At 48.4% G+C, this 17,925-nt stretch overlaps 9 protein-coding genes across 12 annotated transcripts in view; 3 read left to right on the top strand and 6 right to left on the bottom strand.

Annotated features, from left to right (window-relative positions):
- LOC118503602 (dnaJ homolog subfamily B member 6) overlaps positions 1–797 on the bottom strand; it is a 64,465-nt gene extending 63,668 nt beyond the window's left edge. For 3 of the 4 annotated variants that reach the window (XM_036037067.1, XM_036037070.1, XM_036037073.1), the window contains exon 1: positions 345–797. The gene's annotated coding sequence lies outside the window, so the exon portion shown is untranslated. The remainder of the gene's footprint in view (positions 1–344) is intronic. The other variant, XM_036037078.1, reaches the window with a different exon arrangement.
- A 620-nt stretch (positions 798–1,417) lies between these two features.
- On the top strand, positions 1,418–2,526 carry LOC118517633. Its single transcript, XM_036063945.1, has 2 exons — positions 1,418–1,782; positions 1,858–2,526. Exons 1-2 carry the CDS (start codon positions 1,634–1,636, stop codon positions 2,162–2,164), a joined length of 456 nt encoding a protein of 151 aa, XP_035919838.1. The 5' UTR covers positions 1,418–1,633; the 3' UTR covers positions 2,165–2,526.
- Positions 2,527–2,547: 21 nt separating this feature from the next.
- On the top strand, positions 2,548–4,445 carry LOC118517630 (RING-type E3 ubiquitin-protein ligase PPIL2). The gene is made up of 3 exons (XM_036063941.1): positions 2,548–2,695; positions 2,760–3,860; positions 3,923–4,445. The coding sequence occupies exons 1-3, from the start codon at positions 2,664–2,666 to the stop codon at positions 4,380–4,382; spliced, it is 1,593 nt and encodes a 530-aa protein (XP_035919834.1). The 5' UTR covers positions 2,548–2,663; the 3' UTR covers positions 4,383–4,445.
- LOC118517634 (probable peptide chain release factor C12orf65, mitochondrial) lies at positions 4,408–5,300 on the bottom strand. The gene is made up of 2 exons (XM_036063946.1): positions 5,021–5,300; positions 4,408–4,954 (listed from the first exon to the last, which is right to left on the bottom strand). Exon 2 carries the CDS (start codon positions 4,914–4,916, stop codon positions 4,470–4,472), a length of 447 nt encoding a protein of 148 aa, XP_035919839.1. The 5' UTR covers positions 4,917–4,954; positions 5,021–5,300; the 3' UTR covers positions 4,408–4,469.
- On the bottom strand, positions 4,415–5,231 carry LOC118517637 (MIEF1 upstream open reading frame protein). Its single transcript, XM_036063949.1, has 2 exons — positions 5,021–5,231; positions 4,415–4,954 (listed from the first exon to the last, which is right to left on the bottom strand). The coding sequence occupies exons 1-2, from the start codon at positions 5,192–5,194 to the stop codon at positions 4,916–4,918; spliced, it is 213 nt and encodes a 70-aa protein (XP_035919842.1). The 5' UTR covers positions 5,195–5,231; the 3' UTR covers positions 4,415–4,915.
- A 272-nt stretch (positions 5,301–5,572) lies between the features above and the next one.
- Positions 5,573–7,862, bottom strand: LOC118506191 (histone H3-like centromeric protein CSE4). The gene is made up of 2 exons (XM_036042982.1): positions 7,362–7,862; positions 5,573–6,043 (listed from the first exon to the last, which is right to left on the bottom strand). The coding sequence occupies exons 1-2, from the start codon at positions 7,767–7,769 to the stop codon at positions 5,624–5,626; spliced, it is 828 nt and encodes a 275-aa protein (XP_035898875.1). The 5' UTR covers positions 7,770–7,862; the 3' UTR covers positions 5,573–5,623.
- A 1,776-nt stretch (positions 7,863–9,638) lies between these two features.
- On the bottom strand, positions 9,639–10,229 carry LOC118517636 (histone H2A). The gene has a single exon (XM_036063948.1). The coding sequence runs from the start codon at positions 10,106–10,108 to the stop codon at positions 9,734–9,736; it is 375 nt and encodes a 124-aa protein (XP_035919841.1). The 5' UTR covers positions 10,109–10,229; the 3' UTR covers positions 9,639–9,733.
- A 123-nt stretch (positions 10,230–10,352) lies between these two features.
- Positions 10,353–11,247, top strand: LOC118517635 (histone H2B). Its single transcript, XM_036063947.1, has one exon. It carries the CDS (start codon positions 10,464–10,466, stop codon positions 10,836–10,838), a length of 375 nt encoding a protein of 124 aa, XP_035919840.1. The 5' UTR covers positions 10,353–10,463; the 3' UTR covers positions 10,839–11,247.
- Positions 11,248–11,805: 558 nt separating this feature from the next.
- Positions 11,806–17,834, bottom strand: LOC118517626 (membrane-bound transcription factor site-1 protease). Its single transcript, XM_036063935.1, has 4 exons — positions 16,501–17,834; positions 13,467–16,437; positions 13,059–13,397; positions 11,806–12,978 (listed from the first exon to the last, which is right to left on the bottom strand). Exons 1-4 carry the CDS (start codon positions 16,951–16,953, stop codon positions 12,557–12,559), a joined length of 4,185 nt encoding a protein of 1,394 aa, XP_035919828.1. The 5' UTR covers positions 16,954–17,834; the 3' UTR covers positions 11,806–12,556.
- Positions 17,835–17,925: the final 91 nt, after the last annotated feature.

Here is a 17,925-nt window from a genome sequence, read left to right as displayed (position 1 = left end):
AACTTTCCTGTTTCTTGCTCCTCTCCATGTGGTGAACCAAGCGAACCGTTTCTGTACCAACATGGACGAACAACATCTTTTTTCGGCGCTTCCTTCGATCAAACAACAAGCCGCACCAACACACAGGCACAGCAAGCGCCGCCGTGCACACCTTTACAGGTCGCTATGCCACATATGGGAAGCGATATGCCGATTTGCACCAAAAAGATTTGTATGAGAAGAGACTACAAAATCCACATTTAATTCGTTTAACACAATCGAAAATAACTTAAACCATCGCTTCCTTTCGTTACACTACTAGTTTCCTTGACCGCTTAATACGTCGCAAAAGGATAATTACTTACCTTCCTAAAAAAACACTAAATTCGCCTTCCTGCCAAATAGAAAACACAAATTCACGATATTTCTTCACTCGCAACGAATTTATCCACTGGAACTGCCCAAACCAGCTATCGATTAGCTTCCACTAGTTTGGAAAATACACAATTCCACGACGCACCGCACTGTAAACGTTAAATCGACACGCTTCGTTTGTTTGTTCGTTGTTTCGTGCAGAACCCTTCTTATCGTTCTGTTTCTCTCCTCTTTCGCTCGAATGGTTGCTTCCCGGTCCGGTTCAACCGATAGTCACCAATTCACCGCGAAGACTGGTTCCAGAATGGTCAGGAAAAATCCCTTTTGCCATACCACGTGTAGCCAGCCAATGTTCCCGGCGCGTACAGCCTACTGTGATCGATCCTTTCGCATTATTTTGGAAATTTCTTCCGTACAGTGCGTTTCCGGCAGTATCCTTTTGTTTATGCCGGCTGCGTCGCACACTGGGAGTGATTGGATGCCGCGATTAACATTTTATCATAGCAACACAATTGTAAACCCAAATAAACGAGAACAGATTGTCTTTATCTGCTATAGTTATTTTATAAATCATTCGAATATTTTTGCTTAATTACAAAAAAATGCCATAAATCCCTGTTCAGTTAATTTAAAGAGCTTTAAACGAAAAATACATAATCACAATCACAAATCCCATGGTGATTGCTTTGCGCGTTTTTTCAGCACCTACTGTGCACGCTTCTATACCGAATGGTTCAAGAGTTGAAAGTACATGCAATCCCATTTCAGCTTAAATTTGTTGTAGTTTTTGCTACTCATAAATTGATTAACTTTTAATTTAAATAAAAACCAATATCGGAAGTGCAAAATGTACTTAAATCTTCCGACGAATTAATAAAACAGAGGAAGCATTCAGCAGACGACATTCCTACCCCTCAAAACATTTTGTTCGTTGATTTCGTTTTACTTTTTCGCAGGTTTTTAAGAAACTTTCTTTAATTTCATTTACCAAACAATTCTAGTGATTTTATACATTGCTATTTGTAGTTGAAAGCTAATACTTTCAACTACTTTTCAGCACATTTGCCCGGCTGCATCCTGCAAGCACAGCTGACATCCCGGTGAATTGTCAAACCGCAGTTAATTTGTTTACTCCTCTCTGTACCAAAGAAATTATTACACAACCGAAAAGCTAGCTGCCGATTTTCTCGGTGCATTCATTGCTGTAGGAAAGCCGCAATCTGTTCGGACGGTACCATTTTGCATTGCTGTAGACGCGTCCCCAACACCACGCACCAGGATGCCTGACGCCGCCTTGCCGATCGTGAACACGCTGCGCCTGCGGCCATTGACGAAGGAAAACATCCTCTACTACTACTTTCCGCTGAAGGGAATGCTCAGCTATGCGGCATTGTCCGTCAACGTAATGAATCCCTCGATTGCTATCAAGTAAGCTCGCACGGTAAATGAACTATCCCAGTTGAATCCGTCTAATGCATGTGCCTACCTGTTTACCTGTTTTAGACTGTTACCAAAACGAGACGTGACGAACTTTTTGCTGCTGCATACCGTACTCGGTACGACGCTGTTCATGTACAGCAGACCGCACCTGAAAGCAGTGCCAACGAACAAACGGGTAGCGTACAGCATCTGTGGATCTGTGCTGTTTAGCTTCGGTTCGGTGCTGGTGTGGGCCGTCATTCGATCAGCCGTGCCGCGCAACCAGGGCCTTGCCACGGCGCTCGGACTGTCGTCGGGTCTGCTGATGGCCAAGCTGGGCTACGATTACATCGAGAACAACGATAGCTTGGCGGTGGCGAAGAAGAATTAAAATGCTTTTGACTTGTTTTAGGAATTCAATACAGTTTGTCCAACCCCTTTTGGCCGCTCTGAGCCACTAATGGACCTTAACTTGACCGTGGAGAAGGAAGAAAGTTATTTAGGAATTTGGGAAATTATGCTGAAGACTTAGTTTGAAGATTGGAAAAATAGACGAAGATTGTTGCTATTTTTATTACCTTACAACAGGCTTGTTGGGCAAGTGGAATGTCGGTGCTATGATTTCGATTCTATTAGGGAATTTGTGAAACATTTTCTATCGTTCTGCTTGGATTTGTACGATTCCTTGTTCGTCAGCATTATTGAAAAAATAAAAGAAATGGCTGAAGCACGTACGCAGCCGTTTTTCTTCAAGCGCATATGTCATATGTCAAACTGCTAGAAGAAAGCAGCCTGAACAAAAAGAAGCAAAAGAAGAGCCAGTTCATTTGTAAACAAACCATTTGGTGGAGGTTCCTTTCGTACGAGAAAACCATTTTCACGGCACCATAATGGGTAAAAAACAGCATCAGAAGGATAAAATGTAAGTAAACCACAATTATTCCTTGAATGAAGCTGATGTAACAGTATTTTACTACCACTTTTAGGTACCTCACGTACACCGAGTGGTCGGAGTTTTACGGAGGTCACAAACGAGACTCGGTGGAAAATGAGCAGATTAAGTTTAAGCGACTTCCGTTCGATCACTGCTGCCTTTCGATGGTACCGTTTGAACATCCCTACAGCGATAAAGATGGGAACGTGTTTGAGCTATCAGCGATCGTTGAGTTTTTGAAGAAATTCAAGGTTAACCCTGTCACGGGCACTCCGTTGGACGGCAAATCATTGATCAAGCTGAACTTTACAAAGAACCACGAAGGACAGTACCATTGCCCGACGCTATTCAAACCCTTCACCAAGAACTCACACATCGTGGCCAACGGCAAGACGGGCAATGTGTTCTCGTGGGAAGCGATTGAACAGCTGAACCTAAAGGCCAAGAACTGGAAAGATCTGCTGGACGATACACCGTTCATGCGGAAGGATCTAATTACCATCCAAGATCCGGGCAACTTGGACAAGTTCAACATAACCGGCTTTCATCACATCAAAAAGAATTTACGCGTTCCGACGGAGGAAGAACTAGCGGAAAGGAAAGACCCACAAGGACGCCTGAAAACGATCAACGCCGAAACGAAAGACATCCTAACGCAGCTGGAAAAGGATTATAAAGCTCCGGAAGAGCAGCAAGAGGAACGCCAGGTGGCGGACAAGTTTAATGCGGCCCATTACTCTACAGGGGCCGTGGCAGCTTCGTTCACGTCCACAGCTATGGTGCCCGTATCGAACCACGAAGCGGCCATAATTGACGATGATATTGTGCGGTACGAACGGGTCAAGAAGAAGGGTTATGTGCGGTTGCTTACGAACTTTGGTGCACTGAACCTGGAACTGTACTGCGAGCAGGTGCCGAAGACGTGCGAAAACTTTCTCAAACACTGTCAAAGCGGATACTACAATGGGTGTTTGTTCCATCGGTCCATTCGCAACTTTATGCTGCAGGGCGGTGATCCAACGGGTGTTGGAAACGGGGGCACGTCGGCATGGGGCAAAAAGTTTGCGGATGAAATTAGACCGAACCTGTCACATGCCGGACGGGGGATACTTTCCATGGCAAACTCGGGACCAAACACGAACGGATCTCAGTTGTAAGTGGGACCATCGGATTTGCAGTGAGACAGCTCGTTCATACGTTCTTTCTGTCTTCCAGCTTCATTACGTACCGCTCCTGCAAGCATCTGGACGGCAAGCACACCATCTTCGGCAAGCTGGTCGGTGGGCTGGAAGTGCTCACCGAGATGGAACGTGTCGAGGTGGACAACCGGGATCGGCCGATTGAAAACATATTCATCCAGCGGGCACAAGTGTTTGTCGACCCGTTCCAGGAAGTGGACGAGCAACTGGCCAAGGAAAGGGCCGATGAGCTGGAACGCATTCAAAAGGAAGCGGAAGCAAAACGTGACAAAACGGCTGGTAAGAAGGGCTCCCAACCGCTCAAGGTGTTCCGGTCCGGCGTGGGAAAGTATCTGGATACGAGCGTTACAAAGGTTCTACCCGCCGTAGCCTCTGGCGAAACACCCGGAACGAGTGGTGGAACCGATGCTTCCAAAGCGAAAAAACGAAAAGTTGCTACAGGAAATGACGGATTCGGTAATTTCAGTTCATGGTAACAATCCAGTGACGGAGCGCAAAGAATCACTTTATAAATCCTATGTCCTGTTTTATTACTATAATTTTATGACTACAATTCCTTTCAGCTAATCCTGCTTTCCGAACTCATCGCCAAACTCACGCTCCTTCCAAGCCTTTTTCTTTGCCTGCAGCTTTTGCTTTCGTCTAGCTGTTTCGGTTTGCTTTTTCGCTTCAATCCGTCCGAGTTGTGCTTCCACCGATTGGTCACCATTGTACAGATGGTCCAGCTTCCCGATCAGCATCTTCCGTGCCTCGCGACGATTTTCAAACAGTGAGCGAGTAGCATGGCACTGCACAACGATGCCGGTCGGTTTGTGCGTTAGTACGACCTTATTGTTCGTCTTGGCAACGGCCTGTCCACCGGGGCCACTTCCACGGACAAACGTTTCCTCCAGCTCTTCCTCACGCAGTACCGGTACACGGCTGTGATCGATTGCTTTCGAGAGTGTTCGCCATGGTAACAAGGGAAGCGGTGTCTGCAATCGGCGGGTTAGTCGTAGCAAGCTGTGCATTATACGACGCGTGCACGATCCAGTAGAGCACGGCCACGCTAGAAAAACGGAAAACGAAATCAATGGCGCATCGCAGGCACAGGGGAGGCATATGTGCTCGTTACCTTGTAACAGAATTCTATCTCTTTCGGATCGGTCAGTGACGCCGACTGACGAAATTCGCGCCTGATTCGGTTGAGAAAGTACTCCTGATCCGTATATTGCAGCTGGGCTCCGTAACGAAGCAACTCACGATACAAGGAAAGCACCAGCCGTTTCGAGGTGGCCGGTATGTTCATTTTATATTACGACGCTATATTACAACCGAATGCACGCTTTTTTCTACGTAGAGAACCACCAGCAAGACGTAGTTTGTGTGTTGCCGCATGGAGAGCAATACAAACACAAGTGACGTTTCCAACAGACAGCTGTGAAGCGGATAAGGCTGCGTACATTCAACCGCATGTGAAATTCATAATACAAAAATGGCGGTTACGCACGCAGCTAAGGATGCGTACTTTTCCGTTTAAGAGTGACGCTAAGAGGAAGGAGAGGGAACAGAGAAGAGGAAAAACCGACGCCAACTATGAATCACACATGAATATTCCTGTTACACTGCTGATGGCGTCTCTTTTCCCGGAAGGTTTCAACAAATTCTTTTAGCAATCTTTTGGTGGTCCTGAAAAGGACCGTTTGTGTTTATCTGAGTCGATGTTGTTAATGCCTTCTTAAGCACGCTCTCCACGGATACGGCGAGCCAGCTGGATGTCCTTGGGCATGATCGTGACGCGCTTGGCATGGATGGCACACAGATTCGTGTCCTCGAACAGACCCACGAGGTATGCTTCACTGGCCTCCTGCAGAGCGGCCACAGCCGCACTCTGGAAGCGCAGATCCGTCTTAAAATCCTGCGCAATTTCACGCACCAACCGCTGGAACGGCAGCTTACGGATCAGCAACTCCGTCGACTTCTGGTAACGACGGATTTCACGCAGAGCCACCGTTCCCGGTCGATAACGATGAGGCTTCTTCACGCCACCGGTCGATGGGGCACTCTTACGAGCGGCCTTGGTCGCCAGCTGCTTCCGTGGAGCCTTTCCTCCGGTGGACTTACGGGCGGTCTGCTTGGTACGAGCCATTTTCACTTCAGTTTAACGCTTAGATATGACGCTCTACGACACGATCACTTTGAGTAAAATTTTACGAATGAGCGAAAAAGTCTGATTCCGCTTTTTATACCCTTTCTGCCGCATGCCAGTTGTATGGTAGTGTTAGTCGACGCTTCTAGCGATGAGAGTGACAGAGACAGCGAGAACAAGCGTTTTCCCGCTCTCATTTTCTAGCTAGAAAATTGTGCTTAGCTAGAATTGTTGATCGGTCAAATTTAGCAAAGTAGCGCTCTTTTTGTTATGATACAATCCGTGTAGAAATTATTAATTTGCGTCAAAAAATTCACACACGCACAGTCGTTAACATGGGAGTTAAATTAATAACGAATGGTTTATAATATCACTTGTATTAAACTTAAACTTGTATTAGTTGCAAAAAATCATTTTCGTTCTCTTTTTTCCTTATTATTGCATTTTTTAGGCCGTAAAAGAGCAATCCATCCTTAAAAGTTTTTCTCAGAGTCCTTGAAAGAGCTAAGAATCGAAGCTAACGTTCAGGATTAAAAAGATCCCATATTCAACTTCATAATATTTAGAGTCTAGTGAAGTATCATGAAAACATGGTACAGTTATTTTTACGAGCATTTATCAAAAGATGCTCTTCTTCTTATGCCGTTCTATCAGGGTTGCATTATTGCTTCTAAAACGCCATTTGCTTGGTACATGTTTCGCCCTGGTCCTTGTATCTTCGCACCCTACTCAACACCCCTTGCACTGATGCAATGGACCGTGAAACACACACACACAATTTACAATAAAAATTAAATAAAAAAAACACACCTTTTGCTACGTATAATGGCGCCAAAGACCAGCTTGTGCGGTAGCGTCCTTTTCGCTTCCTTGGAAAGGGATGCAGTCCGGTAAAGTGATGAAGATTTTTAATTCTATACGACTGGAAAAGTATGGAAAGTTCCACTGCACAATAGTAATGAAACAGGAATATTCATGTTTAATATCTGCATGACTCACTGCGAGAATTACTGAGTCAGTTTTTTTTTATTAGATCTCTCTTCAGTATGGTACAATATGGTGATTTTATATTATCTACATCAAGTAGGCAGTGATACGTTGTCTCTCTCTCTCTCTCATTGAACAAAGCACAAGTTGCCAAAGTAACGTTTCAATACAGGACCTTTACATGATATAATGCGCCGTTATGATGAGGTACAAGAGAACCAACTTCTTTTTTGCTAACAAAGTTTGTAGTCCTGAAAAGGACCGGTTTTGTGTGGTACTGATGTCGGATGGTAATTTTGTAAGTAGTTTTTGATGTCCTGAGCGCTAGACAGCGGATTTAAGCACGCTCTCCACGGATACGGCGAGCCAGCTGGATGTCCTTGGGCATGATCGTGACGCGCTTGGCGTGGATGGCACACAGATTCGTGTCCTCGAACAGACCCACGAGGTAGGCTTCACTAGCTTCCTGCAAAGCAGCCACAGCCGCACTCTGGAAGCGCAGATCCGTCTTAAAATCCTGCGCAATTTCACGCACCAACCGCTGGAACGGCAGCTTACGGATCAGCAACTCCGTCGACTTCTGGTAACGACGGATTTCACGCAGAGCGACCGTTCCCGGTCGATAACGATGAGGCTTCTTCACGCCACCGGTCGATGGGGCACTCTTACGAGCGGCCTTGGTCGCCAGCTGCTTCCGTGGTGCCTTTCCACCGGTGGACTTACGGGCGGTCTGCTTGGTACGGGCCATTGTGCTTGGAGGATGATGCTGCGGTTATTCGGTGGCAAATCTTCACAACTCCGTGCTCGGGAACCAACTAATAACTGTACTTTTCCGGGAGTACGATTTTATATATTATTCCCCTATATGAACACGATTACCCTTCGGGGTTTTTTTGTTTGGTGGCGAGGTAGGCCAACATTAAACGGAAAGGGACGTTATTTATGCATGTGTCCCTGTCTGTTGCCCCCTTGCTCTTTCACTCCTCCTCCTAACCAGGACTTGCTATTAAAATCCGGGAAAATGTTTACCCTTCTTAACCGTTTACCTCTGTATTGGTGAAGGCAGGAATGTCCTTTTGCGGTACGCGATTCGTCTGTTCCAGAAGAAGAAGAGATCCTGCAGCACCACCACCACCAACAACAACCGCCGTGCTGTTGGTCACGCAGGCAAAAATTACCGAGGGTCAGGACGCCAAATGCGCCGTACAATGCATCCGTTTTGAAGGTTAAAGAAAAATGGTGTAAAAACAGGCCACAATGAAAATTAGGGGTAGCTAAAAATGTATTTCTTAAGGACGCCAACTAATCTGATTCTCAATCTAAGGGTACCCGAAATGATGCGAAGAGTTTCTCCTCCCTTTTTTTAGGGGTACAGAAGGTTTAATCAAATGCCAAACACTACTACCCTTGCAATCTACTCTTCATTGGATTATCGATGTACCGCTTTTCTCCAATTAGAATTCACGTGGAGATTACCCGCAAAACCCACCAATGGTTGGTACAGTTCTGTAAAACGTCCCGTGTCCAATGCGTTACATTTTACACGAATTTTAAAGCGCCAACAATTATCCCCGTCTCGCACAGCCTTCTTTCATGGAACGATTTTTGTAGTTCCGTAATATCCGTGAAGATCGCTCCTTTCGGAAAGATTGTTATTTGAGGAAAAATCTCGGGAAAGAATATCATGTGTGATTTACAAATGCATTAATGCAGATGCTTATGAAGTATATTAAACCTACTGGGAAAATACTGTGGAATCTTGTGCGTTGTAGGGTTGTTTTTATTGGTTTATTGGCTTTCTAACTGAAATTTGAGAAGGGAACAAGAACTAGGTTCTTCTGCTGTTCCTATACCTAGAAAGAAGAAGGTTCTGTCGTGTTAGGCGCTAGGGCCAGCAGCAACAAGCTGTCTACAGTATTCATATTCAAAGAAAACCAATGGAAGTAGTGATGGTTCTTTGAAAAGCATCCACGGTACCTTTCCGGATTCCGTGGGAATGGAATCGACAGTTCCACTCCATAGATGGAGTCGTCTATTTCAGCCAGGTTTTGCTTCAGGCATTACAATACAAAAGGCAACACAATAGGCCAACTGCGTTTCTCGTGAGTTCGTTTGATTTCCGATATTTGGAATCGTCTGTGGTACCAGTTCTACTTTTTTGCAAATTTTTCCCATCTCTAAATGAAAGCGATGAAAAGACGATGAAATTTTTATAGAATTGTTGTACACGGTACCATTCTGTTTATTTTATCGGTTGTAAAGACTAGAAAAAATTACGAATCTTTGAGAATATGGAGTTAACAACCAACGGCACGTTCAAATTCAATATTCAACTCCTCATGTCATGGAAGCAAATGTGAATCTTTCAACATGGCAGGATAAACGCCGGCATCATGTTTTGACTTTCTTCAGTATTTTTTGTCTCGCTTCTGTACCCGCCTCTTTCTATGTTACCTTCTCGTTCTCTTTCTATCGTGGAGATCTCTCGAGAAAAGGCAAAAACCGCAATTGCATTTTGTCGACCCTTCCCAATTACCATATACTTAATTTACCCTTTGTATTTCCCCCATTAGAACACGGATGGTAAAAACAATTTTCTTTTTCATGAATGCATATCGTCGCCCTGATAAGGGCGTTTTGTTATATCGTGAGAATTCGGGATGTTGCAGCTTTCTGTCCGTCGTCGTCGTCGTCGTCCGCCATTCAGAGCGCTTAAGCCTTCTTCTCCGTCTTCTTGGGCAGCAGCACGGCCTGGATGTTGGGCAACACGCCACCCTGGGCGATGGTCACCCCGGAAAGCAGCTTGTTCAACTCCTCGTCGTTACGGATGGCCAGCTGAAGATGACGCGGGATGATACGCGTCTTCTTGTTGTCGCGAGCGGCATTTCCTGCCAACTCGAGCACTTCGGCAGCCAGGTACTCCATGACCGCGGCCAGATAGACGGGCGCTCCGGCACCGACACGCTCGGCGTAATTTCCCTTGCGCAACAGTCGATGGATACGACCGACGGGGAATTGCAAACCGGCACGGTTGGAACGGGACTTTGCCTTTCCCTTCACTTTACCACCCTTTCCACGGCCAGACATGATGATGTAGGTTAGTTTTGCTTCAACACTTCACTTCACACTCAAATATTTCAGCAACACACTTGATACGCTCGTACGCTCGTTCACTTCCACTGCCTATCGTTCAATGTCAAAAATACCCCTTTTTCAGCTTATATAGAATTCCGCTAGTGCGCGTTTCGAAAAAGTGGGCGGAGCATCGTTTGGCAGCTTTCGCGGCTTCGGCTGTCAGCTCGGATCCATATATAAAGGATTTTTAGCGTTTTGAGTTCATTGACGAAATTTTTTCTCAACTGTGCAGTACGCTCAACACGTCCACGGAAAAGTTTTTCTTGCAAAGTGAAGTAGCAAAACAATCAGCGTGAAGTTTAGTAAAATGGCCCCGAAAACCAGTGGAAAGGCAGCGAAAAAGTCCGGAAAGGCGCAGAAGAACATTTCCAAGTCGGACAAGAAGAAGAAGCGCAAGACCCGCAAGGAAAGCTACGCCATTTACATCTACAAAGTGCTGAAGCAGGTCCATCCCGACACCGGCATTTCGTCGAAGGCCATGAGCATCATGAACAGCTTTGTGAACGATATCTTCGAGCGGATTGCGGCGGAAGCGTCCCGGCTGGCACACTACAACAAACGCTCCACGATCACGTCCCGCGAGATCCAGACGGCGGTCCGGCTGCTGTTGCCGGGTGAGCTGGCCAAGCACGCCGTGTCCGAGGGTACCAAGGCCGTGACGAAGTACACCAGCTCCAAGTAAACACAGCTACGAGTGACGAACGGACAGGAGGAAAGAGAGTATGAACGGCGGTTGTGTCCGATGGACGGAGAAGGATGGAGCCTCTTTCGAGCCGCGTTCCGGACGACCGGTGAACCAGCAGGGAAATCCTTGTGACCTGCCGGCATTAAGGAAGGATGGAGCAGTGCAGTGACGACTGGAAGAGAGGTCCGTTTGGCCGCCACCGTGTCGCCCTCTGGAGCTCCGGACACCTCTCATCATCATCAATATACACGTACACACTATTAGCCGTTAAGAGTTTCTATTTAGAGATGTAAGTTATCGCTCGAAATTATTTTAACCAAACTAATGTAACGGCGGCTGCGTAGCCGGAATATGCTGGAAGGAATAAAAAGTGAAATCACTGAATGTAAATACTCGGTAAAACATATGATGTAGTTTTTGGAATTGTAAGTATTGTTGCTAGAAGTGCGAGAAGAACATTTGGTGGTATTAGAGAAACGGTTGATACATGACAATGCTTACTCTGAGCTGTTGTTTCCATGGTTTCAACTGAGGGCCTATTTTGAAGGTTCTAGATAGGCCTAGGTAGCTGTTTCTACTTCACTCGTTCCAGCGCTGTATTGTTTCAAATATCGGGTACGTCCCTTCCAACTTGGGTCATCGTCAGCAAATCTAGTGCGATGGCGGGAACATTGACGTCCTTCGCCAACACCGTCCAAGCCAATGTGTTTCCGGAATTTGCTGCTCATATTATTATCCAAAGTTGCAATACTGTCAATAATAAGGCGCAATACTGAATCTTTGGTTGTTAGTCGGGTTATATCGTGGACAGCAGAGACACTGGGTCGCATTCTTACTGGAGAGAAAATCACTTTATGACGCATTCGAAGAGGAGTGTTTGCTGCCTTGTTAGTAATCTGAAGATTTTCCCGTTCCATAGGTCGAAAAACCATTTCTTTCAACCGAATTGAACGTTTCGAAACCGTTTTCATTTATAAAAATATAAAAATATTTTCCTTCTTTATTGTTGCGTTCCTTCCCGACTGTCTTCACCTCGACCGATGCATCACCACCAGGAACACGGACGCGTTTTTTCCAAACCGCCAACTCCCTGCCGGGAGTGGGATTAGGAAACGCGCGAGAGTATACGGATTGACATAATGTATGTTAATCGTCGTTAATACACTGTACAGGGCACCCCCTGTTTTTTTGTTGTTTTGTTTGCTACCTTACACCTACTACCCAACATTTGGTGGTTAAGTTGTTAAAGTTTTAAAATTATTTTTATAAAACTTTGTCACTACTCGCGGGTTGGAAGTAGGCGCGTCACCAAAGGGGATCATTTTCATGCACAAAAACTAAACAGAAATAAACCTACACAACCTACCACCTAAGACTATACACCGAAAGAAAACAGCACCGTTTCGTCTACACTAAATATAACCGATGAGCTAACCGGACAATAACATCTCAGACAACCTTACCCGCCTACGGACCCGCTAGGACGTGTTTGACGGATGACGGGAACTTAAACAGAGGTTAGAAAGTATAACAAGAACATAAAACAACATTGAGCGGGCCAGACCAGGCACTATCCATCTGAGCAACATCCTATCCGCAATCGGTGTTTTCCTCCTCTACCGACTAACGAGTCCTTATGCCTTAGTGTCTATCGATTCCATCGTTTTGGTATAGCCGCACACAAAAACACACACGGTTCGCTCCATCTGGCTCCTTTAGAAGCCAACCTTCTTGAAAACATAGTTAAGCCGTCGCTTGATCGTAAGTCCCTTCGTTTTGCGCACCCAGTTTAGCAGCGCCAGCAGTACAAGCAACGCCACCATTAGCGCACTCTTCGATCCGGTTAGCCAGTGGAAGGGGCCCGCACTAACCACAGTCCCACCGCCGGTGCCTTGACCTTGACCCGCATTCCGATTACTGCCACGATTTTCCGCGTAATAGTCGCTGGCCCCGGTGGCACCGCCTCCGGCGAGCGGAACAATCTTCACTCCGACGGCCATCGGTGTGCCGGCGGTGGGTGATGCACCGGACGGGCCATTAAATACGTTCGGCGGTGCATTCGGGGGAATTTTGTCCGTTTTCTTGTTGCGCCAGCCGGGTACGTCCGGTTCGTCGTTAGCGCCCAGTACGGAGCTTCCTGCACAAAATGGGAAGCGGAAGAGCAAAACGTTTTATTAGTAGAAAGAAGAAAAACCGGGACAGCTAAAGCGTACCCACCCTTTTGACTCTCCAACCGACGGCCGCGACTGCTGTAGACGAGCTCGTTGCCCACGAGCGGCAACATCGGCTGGGGTGGTCCCTGTTTGAGCTGTCGCTGCTGGACCACCAGCAGCTGCTGCTGCTGCTGTTGCTGCTGCTGCTGCTGTTCCTGGATGATTAAACGATCGTTGGGACCGGTGCCGAAGTTTAGTGTGGACATGTTTAGCGTCACCGGATACTCCCATTCCAGCCGCTGGCAGGCGGGCAGCGGTCGCTTCACACCGGTGTGCGGTACGAGGACCTTCGAGTACAGGTGCAGATTGTTGTTCGGCATTCGCTGAGGTAGCTTCACGTTTTCTGTGGAAGAAGTTTGAGAAGTGGGATGAGAATTCTTCACCTCTAGATGGCGCTCTATTCGGCACCCACCTTCAATTTGTTCCGTCTGCCGGGTAACGTTAAGATCTCGCAGCAGGCTCGTCACGTGCGCGGTCATGGTGTACTCCAGCAATGAATCCAACAGCCAAAAGCACGGCTTCTCCAGGTGCGTCGAATCGAGACAGTTCGAATCGCCGTACAGAGCGATCCTTCCGCCGGCCGTCAGTTCGGGACGATTAGCCGTCCGGGCCGTGGTGGAGTTGTGCTGCTGCTGCTGCTGCTGCTGCTTGTGTGCTGCCGCTTTCGTTCGCTCACGCAACAGCTGCCCAATGTCGTCCGCCTCGCGATCATCGTCCGGCAGTGGTTCCTCCCCAGCGTCGATCCGATTCGCTGCCTCATCCCGATTAAACTCCCCACCATCGTTCGGGACCTCCTCGTCCTCGTCCACGTCCGCTCCCCCGGCGGCGCTTAGCAGGATCCGCTTGTTAATGATTGCCCCACGGTCGATTTTGCCGTTTTCCTGCTCCAAATCTTCCAGCGTTTCATCCGGCGGAGCTAGGGGCGGACCTTCCGGGTTCGGTGTGGCCGGCTGCAACCTTGCGTACATCCTTCGGTCCGTCTGCAGCATTCCTAAAATTGCCGTCCGTGACCGTACCTTCGAGCGCGACTCATCCGGTTGCGTTATGGCGAGCCCTTCGTCCAGCAGATCCCGCTCGATCAAGATCGTACCTTCGCCGACCGGAAAGCGAACGATGTTCGCCCCGGAAGCATAGTACATTCGATGATCACGCATGTCAAAATACCCATCGGCAACTCGGTCGCCCAGGGCTATTCCAAACTCGCGCAGCAGATCGTTCAGCGCGGGCACGTTTGCTCCGCCCGTGTCCGGCATCCACCATTGGCGGGTGTTTTCGTCGTAGAATTTTATTCGCCGCATCACGGACGTGTTGTACCAGTCGGCGAACACGATCACGCTCAGCTGCCGGTCCAGTACGTCCTCGCGCAGTTTGGCGATTTCCGCCGGGAAGAATTCTTCCTCCGGATCAACGACGAGCAGTGTGCCGTAATGGGACGCGTTGAAGCAGGTGTAGGGCGCGCCGAGGACTTCCACGTAATAGCCCGCATTGCGCAGGTGGGTGTACATGTCCTTAAAGTTGGTATGGACGTGATCGGCTCGCCAGTCTAGCGGGTCGGACTTGATCTTAAGATTATCCCGTGGCAGATACCCGGGTGGATAGCGAAGGCTGTGATACTGATCCCAAAGGATACGCTTCTGTCTTGGTGGTTGCGGGATGATGCGCACCTTGATGGCGAAACTGACCGTCCCGTTACGTGGCTCCCGCTCGTTTTCACCCTCGGCAGGGCTTTGAACCGTAAGCGTTATGTGACCCTGGGCAATGCCCTCGAATCCACGACCAGCCTCATTCACACCGATATGTACCGCCATCCAACCGGACCAGGGCCACAGCTGCTCCGAGTAGCTAATCGAAACGTTCAGCAGCTCGCCGTGTTCGTTGCTGTACGGATGCCACGTGGGTCTGTTGATCACGCGCCCGATCACACCCATCCCGTTCAGAATGGTAACGTTCGCTATGACCGGCATCGAGCTGTAGTACAAGCTTTGCGTTGTGTACGGCCACATGTAATCCTCCGTGAAATCGAGATACGCTGGAGAAAGCGTTACCCTCGGCCGGTACGCTGCCAACGCTTTCATGCTTCTCAGAATGTTCAACTTGCCGTGCCCTTGCTCGAACATGTTGTTATCCGTCAACCGTTGCGCACCTTCTATGAGGGCCTGCTTCATCGAGGCAGGATTCAGATCGACTTCCGGTCGATCAAGCACACCGCTCGCGATAAGTGTTACCGCCCCGGCCACCATAGGCGATGCCACCGACGTGCCGGAAAGTGATTTACAGCCTCCGTTCAGATTGCTCCCCTTCACCTGACTGCCGTACGTCACAATGTCCGGCTTTAGGCGCCCGTACCCGTACGGCAACTCCCACGTGGTCATACCGCGCGAGCTAAACTTTGCTATATTGTCCGCATAATCCATCCCGCCGACGCCGATCACATCCATCTGGTCGCCCGGATTGTTGAGCGTCCCGTACAGTGGCCCATCGTTCCCGATCGCCGACACCATAATCACCTTATTCGCCGACAGCTCCAGCACCTTGTCCACGAACGGTTGGTCGAGAAAATCCGGTCCGCCGATGCTCAGGTTCAGCACGTTAATCTTCTTCAGTATCGCATAGTTAAACGCATCCAGGAACCACGATGTGTACGACACCTGGTTGTTGGTAAAGACGCGAAAAATGTGCAACTCCGCATCCGGTGCAAACCCGAGACATTCCTTCGACGACGCAATAATGCCGGCCACAAACGTACCGTGGCTCACACCATCGTCCAGCGTTTTTTCGTTCGTCCAGTTCGTGCGCTCCTTGATGCGTTTGAAGTGAGGATGCGATTTAGCAAGCCCGGTATCAAATACGGCCACCTTAACGCCCTGCCCGGTGATTCCCATACCCCACAGGACGTCCGCTTTTAGTAGGGCCGTTATTTGCCGTGGAATTGCACGCAGCAGGCGTCGATTCGAATGACGGCTAGGTGATTGAGGTGGTGGTGGGGGTGGTGGTGGTTGTGCTGTTGCTGCTGCTGCTGCTGGTTGCGATGGAGACGAATCTTCCGTTGCTAAGCGACGCTTTTGAATGAACTCGATAAAATCGTTCGTTTCCGTGTCGTCCAGATCGATTTCCGGCTCTGGTAGTTCTGGCTCCTGCTCGCCGTCTTCATCTTCATCGGTGGCTTCATTTGCGGAATCGAGTTCGGATTGTCGCAGCGGCACGTACTTTAGCGCACGGTGGACCATGCGCTGCGGTGATATGCTTTTAATCGAGGGATGCGTACGAAGCAACGCCAGTCCATCGTCCGCGAATTCAACCGCTTCCTCGAGCGTCAGGACGTCGAAATCGCTTGGGAAATCTTGGGCCGGATTGTTGCGTGGCAAGATGCGCCATTTCTGTACCTAAAACCAAAATCAAACGGATTAGTATTGAAAGTTCGGCACCACCGTAGTGGCCACACTCACCTTCGATCCGTTCAGGGCGGTTTGGATAAAGCCCTCCCGCTCCTTCGGTTTGTAGTAACCGTTGAACTGCACGATGTACTCATTCTGGACGATTTTGGTGGAAAATTCTATCACTACACGGTGCGTCCGGGCGGATGGACTGGATGCCCGGTCGGTGCTATTACTATCACAGCATGGTTTTGCGGGCTGCTCGAACGTGGACGACGACCGGTTGCCAGCGTCTGTCCACGATCCACCGCCAAGAACCGGATCGGAACTATTGTAGCTTAACGTACCGCGCCCGGCGCGTTCCGGCGCGAACGATTGATTAATGGTGGAGCTATTATTAACACTAGCTGACACTATGGTACAGATGGTCGTTGTGGCCGTCAGCAGCAGCAGCAGCAGCAGAAGCATCAGAAATGCCAGCGAAAATACCCCATCGGTTAGCAGCCTAACCAGCCGGATTCTCATCTTCTCCGGCGAAGCTGGTACGCGCAGACGGGTAAACCAATTTTCTAGCACAATCCACCGCGGCACCCCATCTGTCTACACTTGCGGCGGTTACGTGTTTGCCACGACCGATACATTGAGCGATGGGTGGGAGCGGGTGGTGAGGGTGGTTTGTTTTTTTTCGCCACCACCCCCTGAACCGCGGGGGTGTTATTTCTGTCTAGCTGCGGGTGTTGTTTTTCTGCAGCCAAAAGGAAACCCCCTGCTAACCTATCAGATTGCTTATTTGCTCTGCTACCGGATCCGGATTTGCTTGCGAACACTACATTTTCTACCTTTTTCTCTCGCTGCGAGCTTTCACTGCCGCGCACAAATACTCACGGGGCACCAATCTTTTCCCTCTTGTAAAAGCTTCCTTTTTTATCTACTCTGATAAGAGGAAGTGGGATTCCGTGATTTGGCCCAGGAATGGGAAACTGTTGCCACACGAAAGCACTACGCACTACGCACTGGGATGCACTTTTCTTCTTTCTACGTATTGCAGCAAAATGGGCCGTATTTACTTCGCATTTCTTTTCAATATTCTCTTCGACAACGATACACAAAACGCACTTTGCTATGATCACTTTCAACCAATCAACACTATCTTCCTCGGGCCACTTTCAATAGAAGAACAAGCTGAACGCGACTGCGAAGGGTTTGTTTCACTTTCAAGCCCGTTAATTACCTTTGCAGATGCAGACGATTGGGTCTTTTCCGTGTATCTTTTTCACGCAAAACAAGCCCGACGGAGTAGTTGTAGGGGCCTGGTATTGGTGGGCAAGGTACGTTGCTGGGTAGCGGTGGGAGGCTATTAACGGATGACATTTGTAGCGATTGAGGATCTCTTGAGAATAAATGTAAATAAATCAGACTCAATCAACCGTGTGCGGTGATTTTGGTGTGTTTTACTTAATTTTTATCGCCGTGCAGGAAAGCAGCACATGTTCTTTC

The sequence above is a fragment of the Anopheles stephensi genome, chromosome 2, assembly GCF_013141755.1.
Source record: "Anopheles stephensi strain Indian chromosome 2, UCI_ANSTEP_V1.0, whole genome shotgun sequence".
NCBI classification, from domain to species: domain Eukaryota; kingdom Metazoa; phylum Arthropoda; class Insecta; order Diptera; family Culicidae; genus Anopheles; species Anopheles stephensi.
The sequence above is the reverse complement of the archived record's forward strand: the minus strand, read 5'-3'. Positions and strand labels throughout refer to the sequence as shown.